This window comes from Rhinolophus sinicus, linkage group LG03, assembly GCF_036562045.2.
Source record: "Rhinolophus sinicus isolate RSC01 linkage group LG03, ASM3656204v1, whole genome shotgun sequence".
NCBI lineage: Eukaryota > Metazoa > Chordata > Mammalia > Chiroptera > Rhinolophidae > Rhinolophus > Rhinolophus sinicus.
In genome coordinates, this window is record NC_133753.1 from 11,004,847 (window position 1) to 11,022,843 (window position 17,997).

Sequence of the window (17,997 nt, forward strand, 5' to 3'; positions counted from 1 at the left end):
AAAAGCCTGAGCCACAGCTCTTTAGTTGGCGCTAATGGTATTTATAAATACCTCCCATACCAATTAGGGAGTAAATGTAGAGCTTAGCCAACTGTGATATTGTCAGCTTTTGTCACATAATGAGAAATAGTTTTAAAGGAAGAGATTATTATTTTTTTAATTTGTAGTTGTTTCTAGCAAAGGAACTCAAAAATGTGTTCAGAGTCGTTGAATGGAAATGATTCTTATTTCTTGCAACAGATGGAAGTGCTGCTTTTGCATGTTATAATTCTCCTTTTGAACATGTTTGATTTTTCATCAGGAATAATATATAATAAAGGTAAGTTTCAGACTCTCTTACTCTCTCTTTTCTTCTAAGGAGTCCTCTTTTATATCAATTCCTCGCTAACAGTTAAAATATGTTTCTTTTACCGTGTTTCCCCAAAAATAAGATCAGCTCTAATGCATCTTTTGGAGCAAAAATTACTATAAGACCCGGTCTTATTTTAATATAAGACTGGGTATAATATAATATAATATAATATAATATAATATAATATAATATAATATAATATAATATAATACTGGGTATAATATAATATAATATACCAGGTCTTATATAATATAATAAAATATATAATATAATACCGGGTCTTATATTAATTTTTGCTCCAAAAGACACATTAGAGCTGATGGTCCAGTTAGGTCTTATTTTCGGGGAAACACGGTAGTACTTCTACTTATCTTTCAATTTCCCCAGATTTATCTATCTTTGGTTCAGAGGTTTCTAATAATATCATTGGGTATCTATTGTTACTAAGTTGGGTACATAGAGACTTTTGTTACAGTATTTCACTACTTATAAGTCATAGAGTCTCTTCATGTTTAAGGAGAATTTTATATTTGCAAAACTTTGTTTGAATAGATATTTTTCATTTTTCCTCCATGAATAGTTGCATATAGTATGAATTATAAGCTGAATTATAAGGCTAGTAGATTGAGACTGAAGAGAATTTTCTGTAAGTAATATAGTTGACCCTTAAACAATACGGGAGTTAGGGGTGCTGAGCCTCTGCAGTACAAACATCTGTGTGTAACTTTTGACTCCTTTCAAATTTAACTACTGTGGTCCCTCAGTATCTACAGGGGATTGGTTCCAGTACCCTCTATAAGTATGAAAATCTGTGCGTGCTCAAATCCCTTAAGTATACAGTTGGCTACCGCATCTGCAGATTCCGAACAACAGACAGAAAATACTATTTTTGACCTGCAGTTGGTTGACTCCCTGAGTGCGAAACTTAGGGAAACAGAGGGCCGACTGCATGTTTGTTAAAAAGAAAATCCATGTATAAGTGGACCATGCAGTTCAAACATGTGTTGTTTAAGGGTCAACTGTACATGGATTAAATTAGCCAATAGGACTTGTGCGGTGGGAAAACTGTGCAAAAGGAATAAGACAAATCCACCTTCATTGGGGTAGATTGTTTAGATTCTGTAGCATCTTGGACTGGATAGATACTAGAATATAGTAGATGCTCAATAAAAAAACTTATTGACTGCAATGGAATAGAAATATTCCAGCTGTCTACCTTCAAAATGCTTTCTCCATAGCATACGTTTTTTAAAAATACTTAATTTCATGTTCATTGTTCAAATGTCACCTTTAATTTGAAAGGACAGATTAAGTCCTGATTTACTTTTTTGAAAATAGCTGCCAGGCAACTTATTCCTGACAGCCATTTGCCATCTCAGAAAATTCAGAACCCTTTCTTCATTTTTCAGCAATGCAAAAAATCTCAAACTCGGCTTTAAATTGGACCATTTTTTAAAAGTAATTTGCCATTGAGTACCATCGACATCATGTTTGCTTCCAAAGGTGTTCGTAGTCACCCTCCAGTCTCACTTATGATGTCCTGTAGTATTTTGCTGCTTCTGGCTTCAATGTCACTGCATCAAAGAAAACCAGAGCCGGACAGTAGTTAAGGCTGAAAGAACAGACTTTATTCGGGAAATATTGCAACTGGGAAAAAGAGACCTTGGTGTAGACTTGGGCTCAATTCCAAATACATCATGGAGGAGTGGGGATTTATAGCCAAGGAGCCGGTTGGGGAGGCGAGATGGGTGGATGGAAAATTACTAAGAGGAGACATCAAAGATAGGATGGATTCTTGCTAAACTGACCAACAGGATTCTTGCAAACATGGTTATGCAGATCGAGCAAGGATGGGGCCTGGTTAAGAAGAGGGCTTGGAGCGCCTGGCTGAAGTTTCTCTAGGACAGTCTTTGTCAGTTGCTGGAATTGTGTAACTATAAACAGAGCAGTGAATGAATGTCATAAATAGCAGGTCTCTTCCTTTGTCCCAGAGTGATTTTCTTACTCTAGTCAGAACAGACATCCAATCAGGGATTACACAGTTTCCCTTTATATCATGATTCTTATGAAAGTCACACACTGTTAAGAATGTAACTCCTCTGGCTTATCTTTCCGTTAGAAGCTCAGAAAAAAGTAGTTCTTTTTGTATTACATTATTAAAGCAGAATCTAGAAAACACTATAATCTGAGAATTTCTAGGCAAAGGTGAGAGGGTTGGGAATTGCTTCTGTCTCTCACCTCAGCATCTCTTATGTTTTCCCCTGCCATCCTCTTTCACAAGTCAAGCTCAAAAGACCCTGTTAACTCAAGGAAATAATTCACAAAACGCTACCAAAATGCAGAGGAAAAATTGACTAGTCTTGCTGAGAGAAGTGTTAGAAAAAGCTTCTATTTGAACCGGATCTTAAAATGTGTTAAAATTCAAGGCCGAGCATGGAAACAGTGAGAACCCATGTGCACTCCAGGAGTGCTGGAGTGTAGGTCGTATGCAGGGACGTCTGAAAGAGGGGCTTGGTTGTTCACAAATTGTCTCACAAGGTGAAGAGGTTCCAATCTGGTTCCAATCTGACACACTGTTGTGAGCTGGGTGACCTCTGAGCAATAGCAGTGTTTCTGAGTATTGGTCCCATCTTCTTTAAAGAGGAAACAATAATGCATATGGCACAAGGTGACATATAAACACAGAGTCTGACTCAAAGTATGTTACTCAAAAGGGGTGAATTTACTTCTGCTTAGCTTCTCTTCCTTTAAGGAGTTTATTCATTAGACAATGAATGACAGTAAAAACTTTTTAGGGGACCAGGACTTTATTGGGGAACAGTGTGTATGTCCAGGACTTTTTTCCAAGTCAAGTTGTTGTCCTTTCAATCTTAGTTGTGAAGGGTGCCATTCAGCTTCAAGTTGTTCTTTCAGTCTTAGTTGTGGAGGGCACAGCTCAGCTCTAGGTCCAGTTGCCGTTGCTAGTTGTGGGGGGCAGGGGGCGCAGCCCACCATCCCCTGCGGGAGTCGAACCGGCAACCTTGTGGTTGAAAGGACGTGCTCCAACCAACTGAGCCATCCAGGAGCTCAGCGGCAGCTCAGCTCAAGGTGCTGTGTTCAATCTTAGTTGCAGGGGGCAGAGCCCACCATCCCTTGCGGGAGTCGAGGAATTGAACTGGCAACCTTGTGTTTGAGAGCCCACTGGCCCATGTGGGAATCGAACCGAAAGCCTTCGGAGTTAGGAGCATGGAGCTCTAACCGCCTGAGCCACCGGGCCAGCCCAGTAAAAACTTTTAAACAGAGGAGTGATTTGGACTTTAGAATCAAATTATAGCTTTAAAAAATAGATCTGGCAGCGTTGTCAGGTGTGGGCAACATAAATGTATGGATTGAAGAGTACTTTGAAAACTGTTAAACATTATAACGTCAAAACGTAACGTCAAAACGTATTTTAAGCTGCATTAGTGATACCTGCATTAATGTGTTTCAGAATAGCATTGAACTGTTATATTGTACAAATAAGATGAATAACATGCAATCATAAAGGAAACTTATTTTCACCTCCCACTCCATGGGGCTAGTTCCTCCTTTGTCCTTGGATGCATGTTTGGGAAGACACACACACACACACACACACACACACACAGTGCCCCCCCAAAAAATGTATATACATTTTCAGAAAGGAAAACTGTATTAAAATTGTAATACTCAATATATACCAATAACAAAAGATGAATACAAGTCACGTTTGACTTCTGCAATTACAAGAAGTGCTCAAAGTGGTTAGCTACCATCAGCGTCCAGACACTTCTGATTACGGTGAACTCCTGCTTGAGCAACGTTGACCAAAATGTCCACTTGTATACATTTTTTGGCACCCCCAGTGTATATTACAATTAGCTGGTTCAAACAGTTCTCCAGTGATTTCAAATTACAAAACACAGATTTTCATTCTAATTGAAATACCTAAGCCCATGTAACAATCATAACTGAACTCTTGTTTTCTAATTGAAGCTTCTTGCCTTATTCCCGATTGGGTCAGAGCAGATGGGAGACCTGTAGTTAGGGAAGAAGGGTTCAAGTCACTTTCCTTTTTCTCCTCCGGGAGTTTAGGTTCCTTGTCACCCTCCTGCTAACTTTGAGTTTTGACCCTTATTTCTACAAGGCTGTAGGCAGGGAGAGAGAAGAGAAGAGTGTGTCGGGGTTGGGGGGGTGTGAGGGAGGGTACAGAGGTAGTTCTTACCTGATTCTAAGGTGACTGCCCAACATCAGCCCTCTCTGGATCCACTAGATGTGTAAATTTGAGCCTCAATCTGGACACTTGCCCAGGTCCTTCAGTGCCCTGTCCCTTCCATTAGATTGCGGGGAATCTCTTATCTACAGTTCTAACAAGGACAAAATATTCTCTATTCCGATTGGTCATTGATTCCTCTTCTAGCTCTTAAAATCCAGCTGTGCCTTCAAATTCTTTCTGCTGAGATCCCGCTGCCACCCAGAGACCTTTGCGAACAGGACCCCAGGGAACTCAGTGCTACCGTTTTTCCCCGAAGATAAGACCTAGCCTCAGCTCTAATGCGTGTTTTGGAGCAAAAATTAATATAAGCCCCAGTCTCATTTTACTATAATATAACACCAGGTATATAATATAATAATATAATATAATATAATATAATATAATATAATATAATATAATATAATATAATATAATATAATATAATACTGGGTCTTATATTATTTTTTGCTCCAAAAGATGCATTAGAGCTGATGGTCCAGCTAGGTCGTGTTTTTGGGGAAACACGGTAGTTATTTCTCCTAAGTGGCCCACAGGAAGCATTCACACATCTTTTGCTCGAGAAGATTTGGACTCCCAACATAGCCCCCTGGCATAGCCACCTCCCTCCCCTCAAATCATCTCACATCCTCTCCACCAAATCATTTCTTGCCTTTTTCTAAGCAGGAGTCTGAGTTTTTACCCCCAATTAGAGGAATACATGTTATTCCTCTACATGAATACATTGTTGAGTGGTCCCATCAAAGCCATTTTCCTCAGACTCAGGATAAGGAGAAGTGATAGAGGAGTCTGGGTGGGTGGTGGAGGAGAAAGTAGAATCTGTCTCCCCACCTAGACAAAAATTGCACTGGCAGAATCTGTCTGATGTAACTCCGGTATCTTGGCACTCTGAAATCTATTGAAGGCTTGCTGCTTCCAGAGGAAGGCTTGGACAGTCAATCGCAGTTCATTTTAGTCATTATCAACTCTTATCACAGTAGAAGCTATGCATCCCCCAGGGCAGGCAGCTGTGCGTGTGTTTCTAGAGCAGTGGCACACAGCTTGCAGAAACCACAGTGAGCATAAAGGACCCTGTCTTCCAAATACTGGGCATCTGGGTGATTGCTGCTGCTGCTGATCAAGAGGTGCCCGCGAAGAGGCAGGCAGCCATTGTCATTAGCCCCCAGCCCCATTGTTGCAAGACCCTCCCCCTCTGGCTGAAATGATTAAGGGGGTACTTAAAGGGCCAGCACTCTTTTGCCCCCACCTTCATTTTTCACTTTTTTTTTTCCCCTTCTGGGAGCCAAACATCAAAGACTAGCATATTCAAAAAACAAAAACACACATACACACAAACTGCATGTATGGGGGCAAACTAGAAAGTGACCGTGCATGCCCAGGGAAACATGCAGGATCAGAAAAGACCCGAGAAGACCTTACTTACCTTTATACCTCAGCCTGATCCTGAGTCAAGAACTGCTGTTTGACCACCTCTAAAATACTTGCATCATAGCCTAGCATGTGGCACATTTTGTTTTAGTGTTCAGTCAGACCTTCCTTTTTAATGTCTGGATTTTGTATCTTTACAATGAAAAATGGTGGAAAATTTTAATTTTATCTAGGGTATACAATTATAATTTATATTTTAAAAAACATTTTATCAGTTTTAAAAATATGGTTCTTTTCATGGAAGTTCAGTGACCTACGATATATATTTTTTGTATTATTTAGGTGATATGGAGCAACACTTTGCTTGTGCTAGCCAAGGGATCCCCAAAACAAATGAAATAATCAAGTTGTATCTTACCTCTGGTGACTTGGTAAGGTCTACTAACAACATGTTACAACCTTTCACATTTCTTTTAACTTCACGTGTAAAAATCAGTAGCATTGTATTCTTTTCCAATACTTTCTACTATGCTCAGACTTGGGGAGGTGACATTCTATATAAATAATAATCCTTTCTATTCCATTCCACTTGGATTAGGTAAAATATTTCATTTAGCCATTGAATGCCCTGTATGCTTTTGCTTTTGCTTTTTTGTCGTTGGTTTTAAGATGCCTCCTCCTCCCCTTTTTAAAAGATCGTCTGTAACGATCTTCACTTTTTATGGATCTCACTTGTCCTTTTGAAGTTTGACAGATGTAGCCTGTTAGAGGAAGAAATGTATCTCACATGACCTTGAGAAAGAATCTTTCCCTTTTATAACAACTTCCACATTGCAGTTGTCAGTTTGGGTGAGGGTTGATTTGATTCCTTTGATTCAAATAATGGCAGACTTTTAAAAAACACTCCAAAGTAAAATAAAACGTACTAATACGATAGCTATGCAGCAAATGCTAACAAAAACATGTTAATACAAAATGTATAGATCGTCTGAAACTCTATGATAAATGTAATAAAAACAAAGAAACACCCCATGAGAACAAATGTATTTATCCCAAAGTCTGTTTTGACTTAGTTCCCAGTTCCTTTTTGATATGCCAAATATATATTTGACTTTTTATTTTCAACTATTGTAAAGTACATGCCCTTTGAGTCAAAAATGCCTTTCCTGTTTGTCATTATATATTATGGGGAAAGAGAATGGGCTTTGGAAGTAGAGAGAACGACGGATGTGGAGTCAAATCTTGATCATTCCAGGTATGGTCTGTGTGCCCTGGGGCAAGTTACCTAACCTCTCTGATCCTCAGTTTTGTCCTCTTAAAAAGGGAATTATAACCTACTTTTCAGATAGTTGTGATGTAGTAGGTCTAGAAGTGGTATTAGTAGAAATAATAGCTAACATTTATAAAGTGTTTATGTGTGTCAGGCATTTTTCAACGTGTTTTATGTTCATTATGACATTTAATCTTCTATAAGATAAGTACTGTAGGGAAGTACTGAACCTGTCCTCTCAGGTTCATTGGCTGCGGCCTGTAAAATAAACTGACAAAAGACAGATTAACAGGAGGGAAAAACAGAGTTTATTTACACAGGCAACGTATAAACCCATGGGAGACCTAGTGATGAGTAGCTCAAAGAGGTGTTGAGAATTGGGGCTTATATACCATCTTCACAAAGGTAATAAATGGTGGAGAGTGACAAGTCAAAGGAAAAAGTGTTTGGGTTCATCTTCCTGCTAATCCTCATTAAAAGGTAAGTTCTTCGAAGTCAGGGATTTTGGTTTGTTTTGTTCCCTTCTGTTTCCCCAGTGCCTACGTCACTGCCTCATTTCTAGAAAGGGCTGAGTATATATTTTTGGAATCAATATGTTTCCTCATTTCACAGATAGGGAAACTGAAACTTAGGCAGGTCACTTACCCAAAGTGCTCTTACGTACTACCTTGTTTCCCCAAAAATAAGACCTAGCTGGACAATCAGCTCTCATGCGCCTTTTGGAGTAAAAATTAACATAAGACCCGGTCTTATTTTACTGTAATATAAGACCGGGTCTTTATAATACATAATATAATATAATGTAATGTAATGTGATGTAATGTAATGTAATGTAATATAATGTAATATAATATAGTACTGGGTCTTATATAATTTAAAACCGGGTCTTACATTAATTTTTTGCTCCAAAAAACACATCAGAGCTGATTGTCTGGCTAGGTCTTCTTTTCAAGGAAACATGGTAAGACAACTAAATGAGTTAAAACTCTTAGTATCTATCTCATGTTGGGCTTTGGTAAAATCCACCATTTGTGATTGCCACATTTTCATATACCTTCCCAAAACCAGGAAATAGCCAAATATCCGATATAATGCAGTAAAAGTAAGTTTTGCTTTGTACATTTGTTTCTTTTTTATTTAGACACAAAACAATAATTTTAATAAAACAGGGATTTCTACATGAGATAGCATGTGGCTTTGATTCTCTGTTTATTAAGTGTAATAATTTTATCACCATTTCTATGACAGGAAAGATTATTATAAGGATGAATTGAAACCGATCATGACACCAGCATAATAGGTTACTGAGTTCTGAAAGTGTACTTTTTAAAATGGACTTTTTTCCTACTAAGAGCCTGGAACTACTAAAGATAGAGGTCTTTAGCAATATCTACTTTCCGTAGATTTCTCCTCACTTTTAAATTAATGTGATATGTTTCTTTCCATTGACTTGTCATGACTTGTGTTTTTTGTTTTCCCTCTTTCCTAAAGAAGATCCAGTGTTTTTTCCAATCTGAAAGTAAGGAATCTTCAAAGGACTTTCTAAATGTGTTCACATCAGGAGGACTTGCTCCCAGTTTGGGGATCATAAATAGTACATATAGTGGCATCTTCCACTTTAATTTAACTTTGGTAATTACATTTTATTTTATTCTTGTTTTTTAAAAAAATAACTAGTCCAGTAACATTACATCTGTATATGTTTTAAACCCAATAATAAAGTGTTATACTTTTTGCTTTAAATAATCAAATATGTTTTAAAGAAATTAAGAGAAGAAAACTCATACACACACACACACACACACATTATTATTTACCTACATATGTACTATTTCCACTCCTCTTCATTCTTTCCTGTAGACATAAGTTGCCATCTGGTGTCATATCCTTTCAGCTTGAAGAACTTCTTTTAGCATTTCTTACAGCGCAGGTCTGTTGGCAACAATTCTCTGGGAGTTTTTCTCCTTGAAAATGTCTTTATTTCACCTTCATTTTTTGGTAACAACTTCATTAAGACGTAATTTGCATACCATACAATTTACCTACTTAAAGTGTACAATTAAATGGTTTTTAGTATATCCATAGAGTGTGTAAACCCTACTCTTCTAAAAAGTTCCTAGTTTTACCTTTTACATTTAGGTTATTGATTGATCCATTGAGTTTATTTTTGTGCGTGGTGTGAGATCAGTGTCCACAGTCATGCTTTCATATGGGGATATCCAGCTGTCCTGGCACTGTTTGTTGAAATTACTATTATTCTTTCCCTACTGACATGTTGTGTCACCTTTGTTGAAATCAAATGACTGTAAATGTGATGGCTTATTTGTGGATTCTCAATTATACTACATTGCTCTATACATCTATTTGTATGCCAGTACCATGTTGCCTTGATGTGAGTTTTGAAATTGTAGTGAGTTGCTTTGTCATGAGTTTAGAAATCAGGAAGCATGAGTCTTCCAACTTTGTTCTTTTTCAAAATTGTTTTTGCTATTCCCCACATTAATTTTGCTAGTTTTTGTATGAATTTTAGGATAAGTTTGTCGATTTTTGCAAAGAAGCCAGCTGGAATTCTGATAAAGATTGTGTTGAATCTGTAGATCAATTTGAAGATTATTGCCATTTTAATAATAATAAGTCTTTCACTCTATGAATATGGAATGTCTTTCTATTTATTTAGATTTTCTTCAATTTCTTGCAATAACATTTTGTATTTTTCAGAGTCTAAGTGACATACTTTTTTGTTAAATTTATTCCTAATATTTTATTCTTTTTGATGCTATTGTAAACAAACACATTTTCTTAATGGCATTTTCAGATTTTTCTTTGCTATTGTGTGGAAATGCCAATTAATTTTTGTATATTGATCTTGTATCCTGCAACCTTGCTGAACTCGTTTATAAATTCTAATAGGTTTTTAGTGGTCATCTTAATTTTTGAATGATAGTTTTGTCAGATGTAGAATTGCTAGTTGACTTCATTTCCTTCTAGCATTTTGAATATGTCATTCTGCATTTTAAATATGCCACCTGACACTATTGTTTCTGAATGAGAAGTCATCTGTTAATTTTATTATTTTCCCCTATATGTTATATGTCACTTTTTTCTGAATGCTTTTAAGATTGTCTATTTGTATTTACCCTAATTGGGTTTCTCTGGGCTTCTTGGATTGTAAGTTTGCCAAATTTGTAAAGTCTTCTACCATTGCTTCTCCCCCAAAATGTTCTGTCCCTTTCTCTGTCTCTTTTCCTGCCTGGGACTCTACTTATGCACATTTTGGAAACTGTGATATTGTTCCACGGATATCTAAGTCTCTGTTCATTTTTTACAAATCATCCTCTCCACCTTTCAGAATGGATAATTTCAATTGCTATGTCTCTAAGTTCACCTGTTCCTTCTTTTGCCATCACCAATCTTCCACGGAACTCATCTGATAAATATTTTATTTCAATTATTTCACTTTTCAGCCTCATTATTTCCATTTGATTTTATTGTTATATTTTTCACATATGTGCTGGGATTCCCTATCTATTCCCTCATTAGGACATTTTCCTTAAATCTGTGCACATATTTGTAACTGCTGCTTTGAAGTCTACATCTGTTATCTGGACTCACTCTGAGTCAGTTTATCATCTACTATTTCCCCCCCAAATATCAGTTACATGTTCCTATTTCTTTTCATATCTTCTCATTTTTGGTTGAAAACTGGACATTAAAGATAATAAGTTGTAGCAACTCTGGATTCTGTTATATTCTTATGAGAATTTGCTGCTATTCTTGGTGGTGGTCTAAAAGGTTATTACTTGCTTTGACAGGAACTACAAACTGTCTTACCTATGGTTTCGGCCTCTGATATCTCTGTTCAGTTCTTTTATCTTCCACTGCTGATTTTTTAGCATGGCTTCTATGGATTTCCTCTGTACCTGTGTAACCCAAGGATTTGGGAAGGGTTTATATTTAACTCTTAGATCACCATTCTTGCAATTTTTTTGCTCCTGGATTGTCCTCTCAAATTCCCAAATTCTCTGTCAATACCAAGCTCTGTCCTCTGATACATCAAACCAGTAATGTTTCAGCTTTGTGCTACCTGAATTTGACTGTATGCTATTACACTTTGTGGCTATAGTATTATACATAACTGATGAACATTTAAGTTATTTTCAATTTTCTACTATTACAAATAATGATGAAAAATATTCTCGAGCACATTTTTTCCCCCACACATATGTGAGTATAATGTAGGATAAATATCTAAGAATAAAATTACTGGGTAAAGTATATATGCATTGGGTGTTTTTGTTTTTAAAAGATAGGGTAGAATATGCTAAAGTAAGTGTTGGTATTAACATTTAAAACACTGTTTTATGATGTCTTCTTCATTCAAGTTCAGTGACCGGGTTTACTGGTTGATTCATATTCCCAGAGAAAACATTACAAAAAATACAGGTAAGAGTGATCTGAATTAATTCTTTTACCCATGGACCTGGATTGCCAGATTTAGCAAATAAAAATATTTATTATATTAAAAAATTATTTACTACCCCATGTAAATGTCTCATATATAGCATTTGGGACATACTTAGTAAACATTATTTGTGGTTAATCTGAAATTCAAATTTAATTGAGGTTTCTGTATTTTATCTGGAAACTATTATAGATTGTTCTGACATATATAACATTTATATTATTCTTTATTTAAAGTAAACTCATTTTCTAGAACTTGAAAATTGGAGTATCGAGAAATTCAGTTCCCAATTAATTTTACTGAAACTGAATCATTAATCTTAAAATGTTATAGATTATAATATGTAATACATTCTTTTACTATGGAATCTACTATTAAGTGTTATGTGGCAGCCTAGCTTTACATGCTGCTATAAATATCCAGATGGAAAGAGGAAGAAAGTCAAATTCCAGGAGCTGTGAGTATTGAGCTAGTGGACTGAGCTAATAAATCTTCAGCCATGAGATACATTCCCATAGTTTAAAGATGATAGAAGTTATACTCGTATTATTTTAATATGGTAGGTGCAAGGAACAGAAACCTACCTGACTGCACTAAGGAAAAGAAGAAATTTATTTTTGTCATGGAACCCAAAGATAAAAATGCAACCAGGTTATAGAAAGGAATTAGAAATAAGAAATGGAAAAACAAGAGGAACCCAGGGAACGCTTTCACCCTTTTTCTCTCTTCTATATTTCCTTTTAATCTACATTTATTTTCCTTTCTTTGCACACCAGCTTCCTAAAGCTGCATCACTGCCATCAAATTTTTACATATATTTCCTAGGGGCCAGCCCAATTCCAAATTTCCAGGATACCTTGGCGTAGTGTTCATCTAGCTTACACTTGTGTATCAGTCAAATATTGCAGGCACTGAGGAATTGGGGCAGTGAGACAGAAGAATCGTACAGGCCAACTCCTTGAGGTTTGGGAGTAATTAAAAGACATACAAAATCATGTGTCCTACAGAGTAAAGGATGAGGGGAAGGTTAGAGTAAGGCAGAAATGACAGAAAAGCTCTATATAAAGAAGTGCCAAAGATAAAAGTCTATTAAAGAAGCCTCAGTGCTGTAACAGCTACTATGTTTTACATTTTACCCTTTATTCATCTCAATTATTTCAAATCAATCTATTAGAACTTTTAGTGACATGGTTTTAGTTTTCAATTTCCTAATAATTGACATTGGGCATGTTTTTTGTGTTTATTTGCCATTTGGTAAATTACCTATTCAAATCTTTTGCAAGTTTGTTACACATTCTGGATACAAGTCCTTTATCAGATATATGATTTGCAAATATTTTCTCCCAGTCTATGGCTTGTACTTTTCATCTCTTAAGAATGTTTCTTAAAGATAAGAGTTTTAAATTTTGATGAAGTCTAATTTGTCAGTTTTTTATTTTATTTAATGGGATGTACTTTTGACATCATAGCTAAGAAATCTTTGCCTATCCTAAGTTTATGGCTCTAGGTTTTATATTTAGGTTAATGACTCAGTTAATGGTTTGATTTGAGTTAATTTTTGTATGTATATGGACTGAGGTTAATTTTGGGCGAATATGGATATGCAGTTATTCCAGCACTATTGTTGTAAAAACTATTTTGTCTTCATTGAATTGCAGTTTCTGGGCTCTCCATTTCTTTCACCAATACCACAGTGTCTTGATTATTTTAGCTTTATAAAATGTTCACCTAGTATAGAGGAAAAAAACATTCAAGCAGTGGAATAACTATGGTGCTATTTTACAGAGTGGGACACCATATCCTTGGTCACTTATCTAACGGATAAGTCTTCTTTACCCAAAGTAACAAGGATTTTAACAGCCAGTCAGCCCTCTTTTCTATAACTCTTCATGCAGTTCTGTTGTTTCTCACTGAGTTCTTGGCTAGCATGTAAAACACGTGAGGGCATATGAACTACCTGAATATATTTGTCTGGAGTTTTGGCATTGAACTCTTCAACTTCCAGGTCTACCAGTGAATGCTGTTCACACAGTCTCTTGGCTGTTTCATATACACCTTTCACTACCTTAGCCACATTACAGGTGAGATTCATACTTCCTATGTGTTTCGGATGAGCAGGATTAGTATTACCACCAAACAGTGTTTGGTGGTTAATAAGCATGTGGAAAGAGATGCAGTTGGTATAAAACTAATCCAGAAAATACTGGATGTCACTCCCAATGAAATTACCAAACCCATACTTTTCCTTATATTCAGTCACTCCATGTACCATTATAGGAACCACATCATTGTTTTTATTTTTGACTTTCATCAAGACTTGTAAAAAGTTATCCGAGACCCATGGATCCTCAAAACTCTTGTTTTCATGTTTTGAAAGTTCAAGAAAGTTGTACATATTCCAACTTTTATCCAGTTTCATTGAAGGGCAGTTATCTATCAGAAGATTGACTTCTCATTACGCTAGCCAGTTATGCATGAAGCTCCTTTTGAGGAAACATATATGATGTTTCTCACACCATGTTTCCCCCAAAGTCCAGCAACTGCTTGATAGAGAGCAGTGACAGCAAGATGGCCAAATAGCACTTGATCTACTTGGGTACCAGGTGCTTCAGCAGGTACCAGAAGAGCCATATCCTTGCTGAGATGGTGCATAAATCCACCTGAATGAAGGCCTAGGTGGACCTGAGAGCTTGTGCAGCTTAGCTGTTTGGGTCAGGCATATTCTTCATGAGTGCACCCTGGTTTCAGCCTCGGTCTCAGTCTTGGCTTGTGGGTGCAACTGCTGCAGCAGCTCCCAGGCTGAGTTCATCATCCACAGCTCCCCCAGATCCCACACATGCTTTCACTTTTCACTCATCTGTGCTTTTATATTTAAAGTGGGTTTCTTAGAATTAACATGTAGTTCAGTCTTGATTTTTACATCTGATCTGGAAATCTGACTTTTAATTGGTATTTTTAGACCATTTATATTTAATGTAATTGTTGATATAGTTGTACTGAAATCTACCATCAGGTTGTTTTTGATTTGCTCTATCTCTTCTGTTTTACTTTTCTCTTCTCTTTTTGTCTTCATTCATGTTAATTAGTTTTATGATTCCATTTTTTTCCACTATTGATGTATTATTTATGTTTTAAAATGTTCTTAGTGTTGGCCCTAGGATTTACACTATATATTTTAGTTAATCACAGTTTACTTTCAGATAATATTATACCACTTCACGTGAAGTACATAATATGCTTTTTACCAAGCCATAATTGTTCTCAGAGAAAAATTATTATCTAACATTATTATCTGGATTCATTGCTGTGGCATAAGATCACTTCATAATTCCTTTTCCTTATTGTATTACCAAAATGTTTATCGGAAGAACATGGGAAACCTCACCCATAAATGCAATCAAAATAATTGGGAAATGAAAGGTAATTGTTGTTGGTAATGTTCATATAGTCTTAGATTTCACCGACATGACATACTAAAGAATAGTTGCTTATTTGCCTTTTGTTTTCAGATATTGCGGCTGTAGAAGAATGGTTAGTAAGGATTACGTTACAGCACGGATTAAATACTTATACTACTGAAGGAACACTATTGGATAGTGTTCGAGGTAAATGCCAACAGATAAAAGTAAAATGGGATTATAATTTTCTCTCAACAAACCTTATAAGCTACTATATGCCCGACTCTGTGCTAAGTACTGGAGATAAATAAGAGCTGATTGTGAACCTTGAGGGGCTCACAATTTGATGAGGCAAACCAAGAATTGTGGGTGATTTTAATGGAGGTCTGCTATAGAAATATGAAAAATATTTGTTTTTCTTTAGCCACATTGTGGGGCATAATAAACAATGGCTTTATAAAGTTTGTTTTTGCATCTTTTATGGAGATGTTATAGAAGATACTGTTTATTGCATCACAGTTTTCTTTATGAGGACCATCAGCAAAAATTCTTGTTCAGTCACAGTGAGAAGAGCATTTGTATTTTGTCATGAAAAATTGGTTGTTTTAAAGTTATCAACACTGGGTAATATAACTAACTAAGCTTCTCTTTTCCAGTTGTCTGATTTATAGCCCAATTTTTGAATCATCTACAGCACTATAGTATAAAAAACATTTTTTAATCTCCTCAGTCCTGGATCTTATATTTATCTTCACTTTTCTCACCTTCCCTTTTACTTTTAATCTTTTACTTCCACTTTGATATAGTGCTGTGTAGACTCCAGAGTAAAAATAAATATTATGTTTTATGGAAAGAATCACCTGGGTAACTTTTAGGGAAGTAATGATGTCTCGACACCATCATACACCAATTAAAATCTGATCTGTATAAATGAGGCCAGGCAGCTGTAGTTAAATATAAGTCTTCCCATGTGAACCTGATGTGTAGAGGATCGAGAACTGGTCTGGAGAAAAAGACACATGTGCCAAGAGACACATTCAAATCTATGTAATGCAGCATTGTTTAGAAAAAGAGAAAACAGAAAACAACATAAATGTCCACCAACAGGAGAAAAGACAAGCACATGTTATGGTATTCTGTTAAAATAAAGGAAATAGACCCATATATACCATCAAGAACAGAACTCAAAAACATTGAGTGAAAAATCAAGTTTCAGAGTAGAAGAGCATTTATCTAAAGCTCAGAAAATGCATAAAGCAATGCTATCTACTGTTCATAGGTATGTATATATTGTAGTAAGAACACGAAACCATGGGCTAGAAATATACCCAGCAATTTCATGATAATGGTCGCATGCAGGGAAAATTTGGGAATGGGACTGCGGAGGGGAGCCGAGGTGTCTTCAATCATGTCTATTTTATTTTATTTCTTTAACCAAAATTATCCTATCTGAAACAAAAATGATAAAATGTTAGCCTTTCCTATTTTTTCATAGTATCCAAAATTTTTTTAAAAAGTTAATTATTCAATTGTTGTTGCAAGCTTTTGAGACTCTGGTATTTTGATGTCCTGTGCTACTTTGAAGTACTAAAATAACATTATAAAATTTTCAATTTTTAAAAACAATGTGAATTATTTACAAATCAAGATGTATTCAGAATATCATATACTGCGTTAAAATTTTAATGTACACTTATTTAGAATGTATGGAGCTACTGTGGCAGCAAGGAGCTTCCCAAATTAGTAGTTCTTAAAGGTTCCAAAGGTAGCAATGAGATTCATCTGTTAGAAGAACTGAAAGGCAAGCAGTGTTGTAGAAGTAAACGACAGGCAGACTGGTGTATGATGAGCTTGGAGAGGCTGGCAGAGATCATGGTAAAAGTGTGGATTTTATTCTACTTAAGGCCGCTGGAGTGTTTTGAGCAGGAGAGTGATAAATTCTGATTTATGCTTCATAAAAAGATCACTTTGACTCCTTGCTGTGTAGAGAATTGACTCTTGGGGAACGATGGCCAGAATGGAATACAGGAAATTGGTTAGCAGCTGTTGCCATAGTCCGTCCACTGAAGAGATACTCTGGACGTCCTTGGGCGGTGGAGGGGCAGTGCAGGTGATGAGAAGTGCACGTCTTCAGGATGTGCTGATAGGACTTCCTGGTGGACTTGGCAGGTGAGGGAAACACGTATCAAGGATGAATCTTAGATTTCTTACCTGGGCAATCAAGTGGATGATGGTATCATTTACTGAAATGCTGAAGACATGGGGAGAAAACAGTGGGGAGTGTCAATCAAGGTTAAGATTAGGTTAACAGTTGCAAATCTTTATTCACTACTGACTCAGAGATATTTCAAAATGTCCCTACTTCTAAATCTCTGGTCCATACCCCAGACTAGTTCACCAGTCACCTTCATGTTTGTCACTTTCCTGTCTCCCTTTTAGCTTCTCAGTGGCAGTTAAGATTTTTAATCACTCCCTCCTTCTTAAAACATTTAAAATACAACATCTGACTTGAAGGAGATTGTACGTAAGAGGTGCTTTCAATTCAATGCAGTCACGTCCCAGATGCAAGTTCAAATCTCCTTGTCCTCTAAGATTTGGTTATTAATTGCCTGCACACACATGCAATGCCCTGGAAAGTCAGCTGCCTTGCCCCAAATTTCTTTAACTTTTATAGCAGATTAGTTTGGTTATAATTTGTGTCTCTTTCTTTTCTTGGCTGTCCCTACACTGTATCAACCCAGATGGAAATCTAGCTCCTTTCCTGGCTTTGTACAAAGTGAAAAATATGTCACATACGGTTTTTGGTTTTGTAGCAGATTTTATGAAAAGTTTGGGGAGATGTAGGAATTTACATAAACAGCTAAAGAATTGATTACT

General features: G+C 36.3%; 1 protein-coding gene and 1 pseudogene across 1 annotated transcript in view; one reads left to right on the forward strand and one right to left on the reverse strand.

Annotated features, from left to right (window-relative positions):
* Nucleotides 1-240: 240 nt before the first annotated feature.
* CATSPERB (cation channel sperm associated auxiliary subunit beta) overlaps nt 241-17,997 on the forward strand; it is a 65,026-nt gene continuing 47,269 nt past the window's right edge. Inside the window, 5 exon segments of the mRNA XM_074326742.1 lie at nt 241-319; nt 6,333-6,421; nt 8,752-8,892; nt 11,643-11,703; nt 15,232-15,327. Of these exon segments, the coding sequence (XP_074182843.1) occupies nt 241-319; nt 6,333-6,421; nt 8,752-8,892; nt 11,643-11,703; nt 15,232-15,327 (466 nt within the window).
* Nucleotides 13,489-14,531, reverse strand: LOC141570447 (pyruvate dehydrogenase (acetyl-transferring) kinase isozyme 3, mitochondrial pseudogene; annotated as a pseudogene).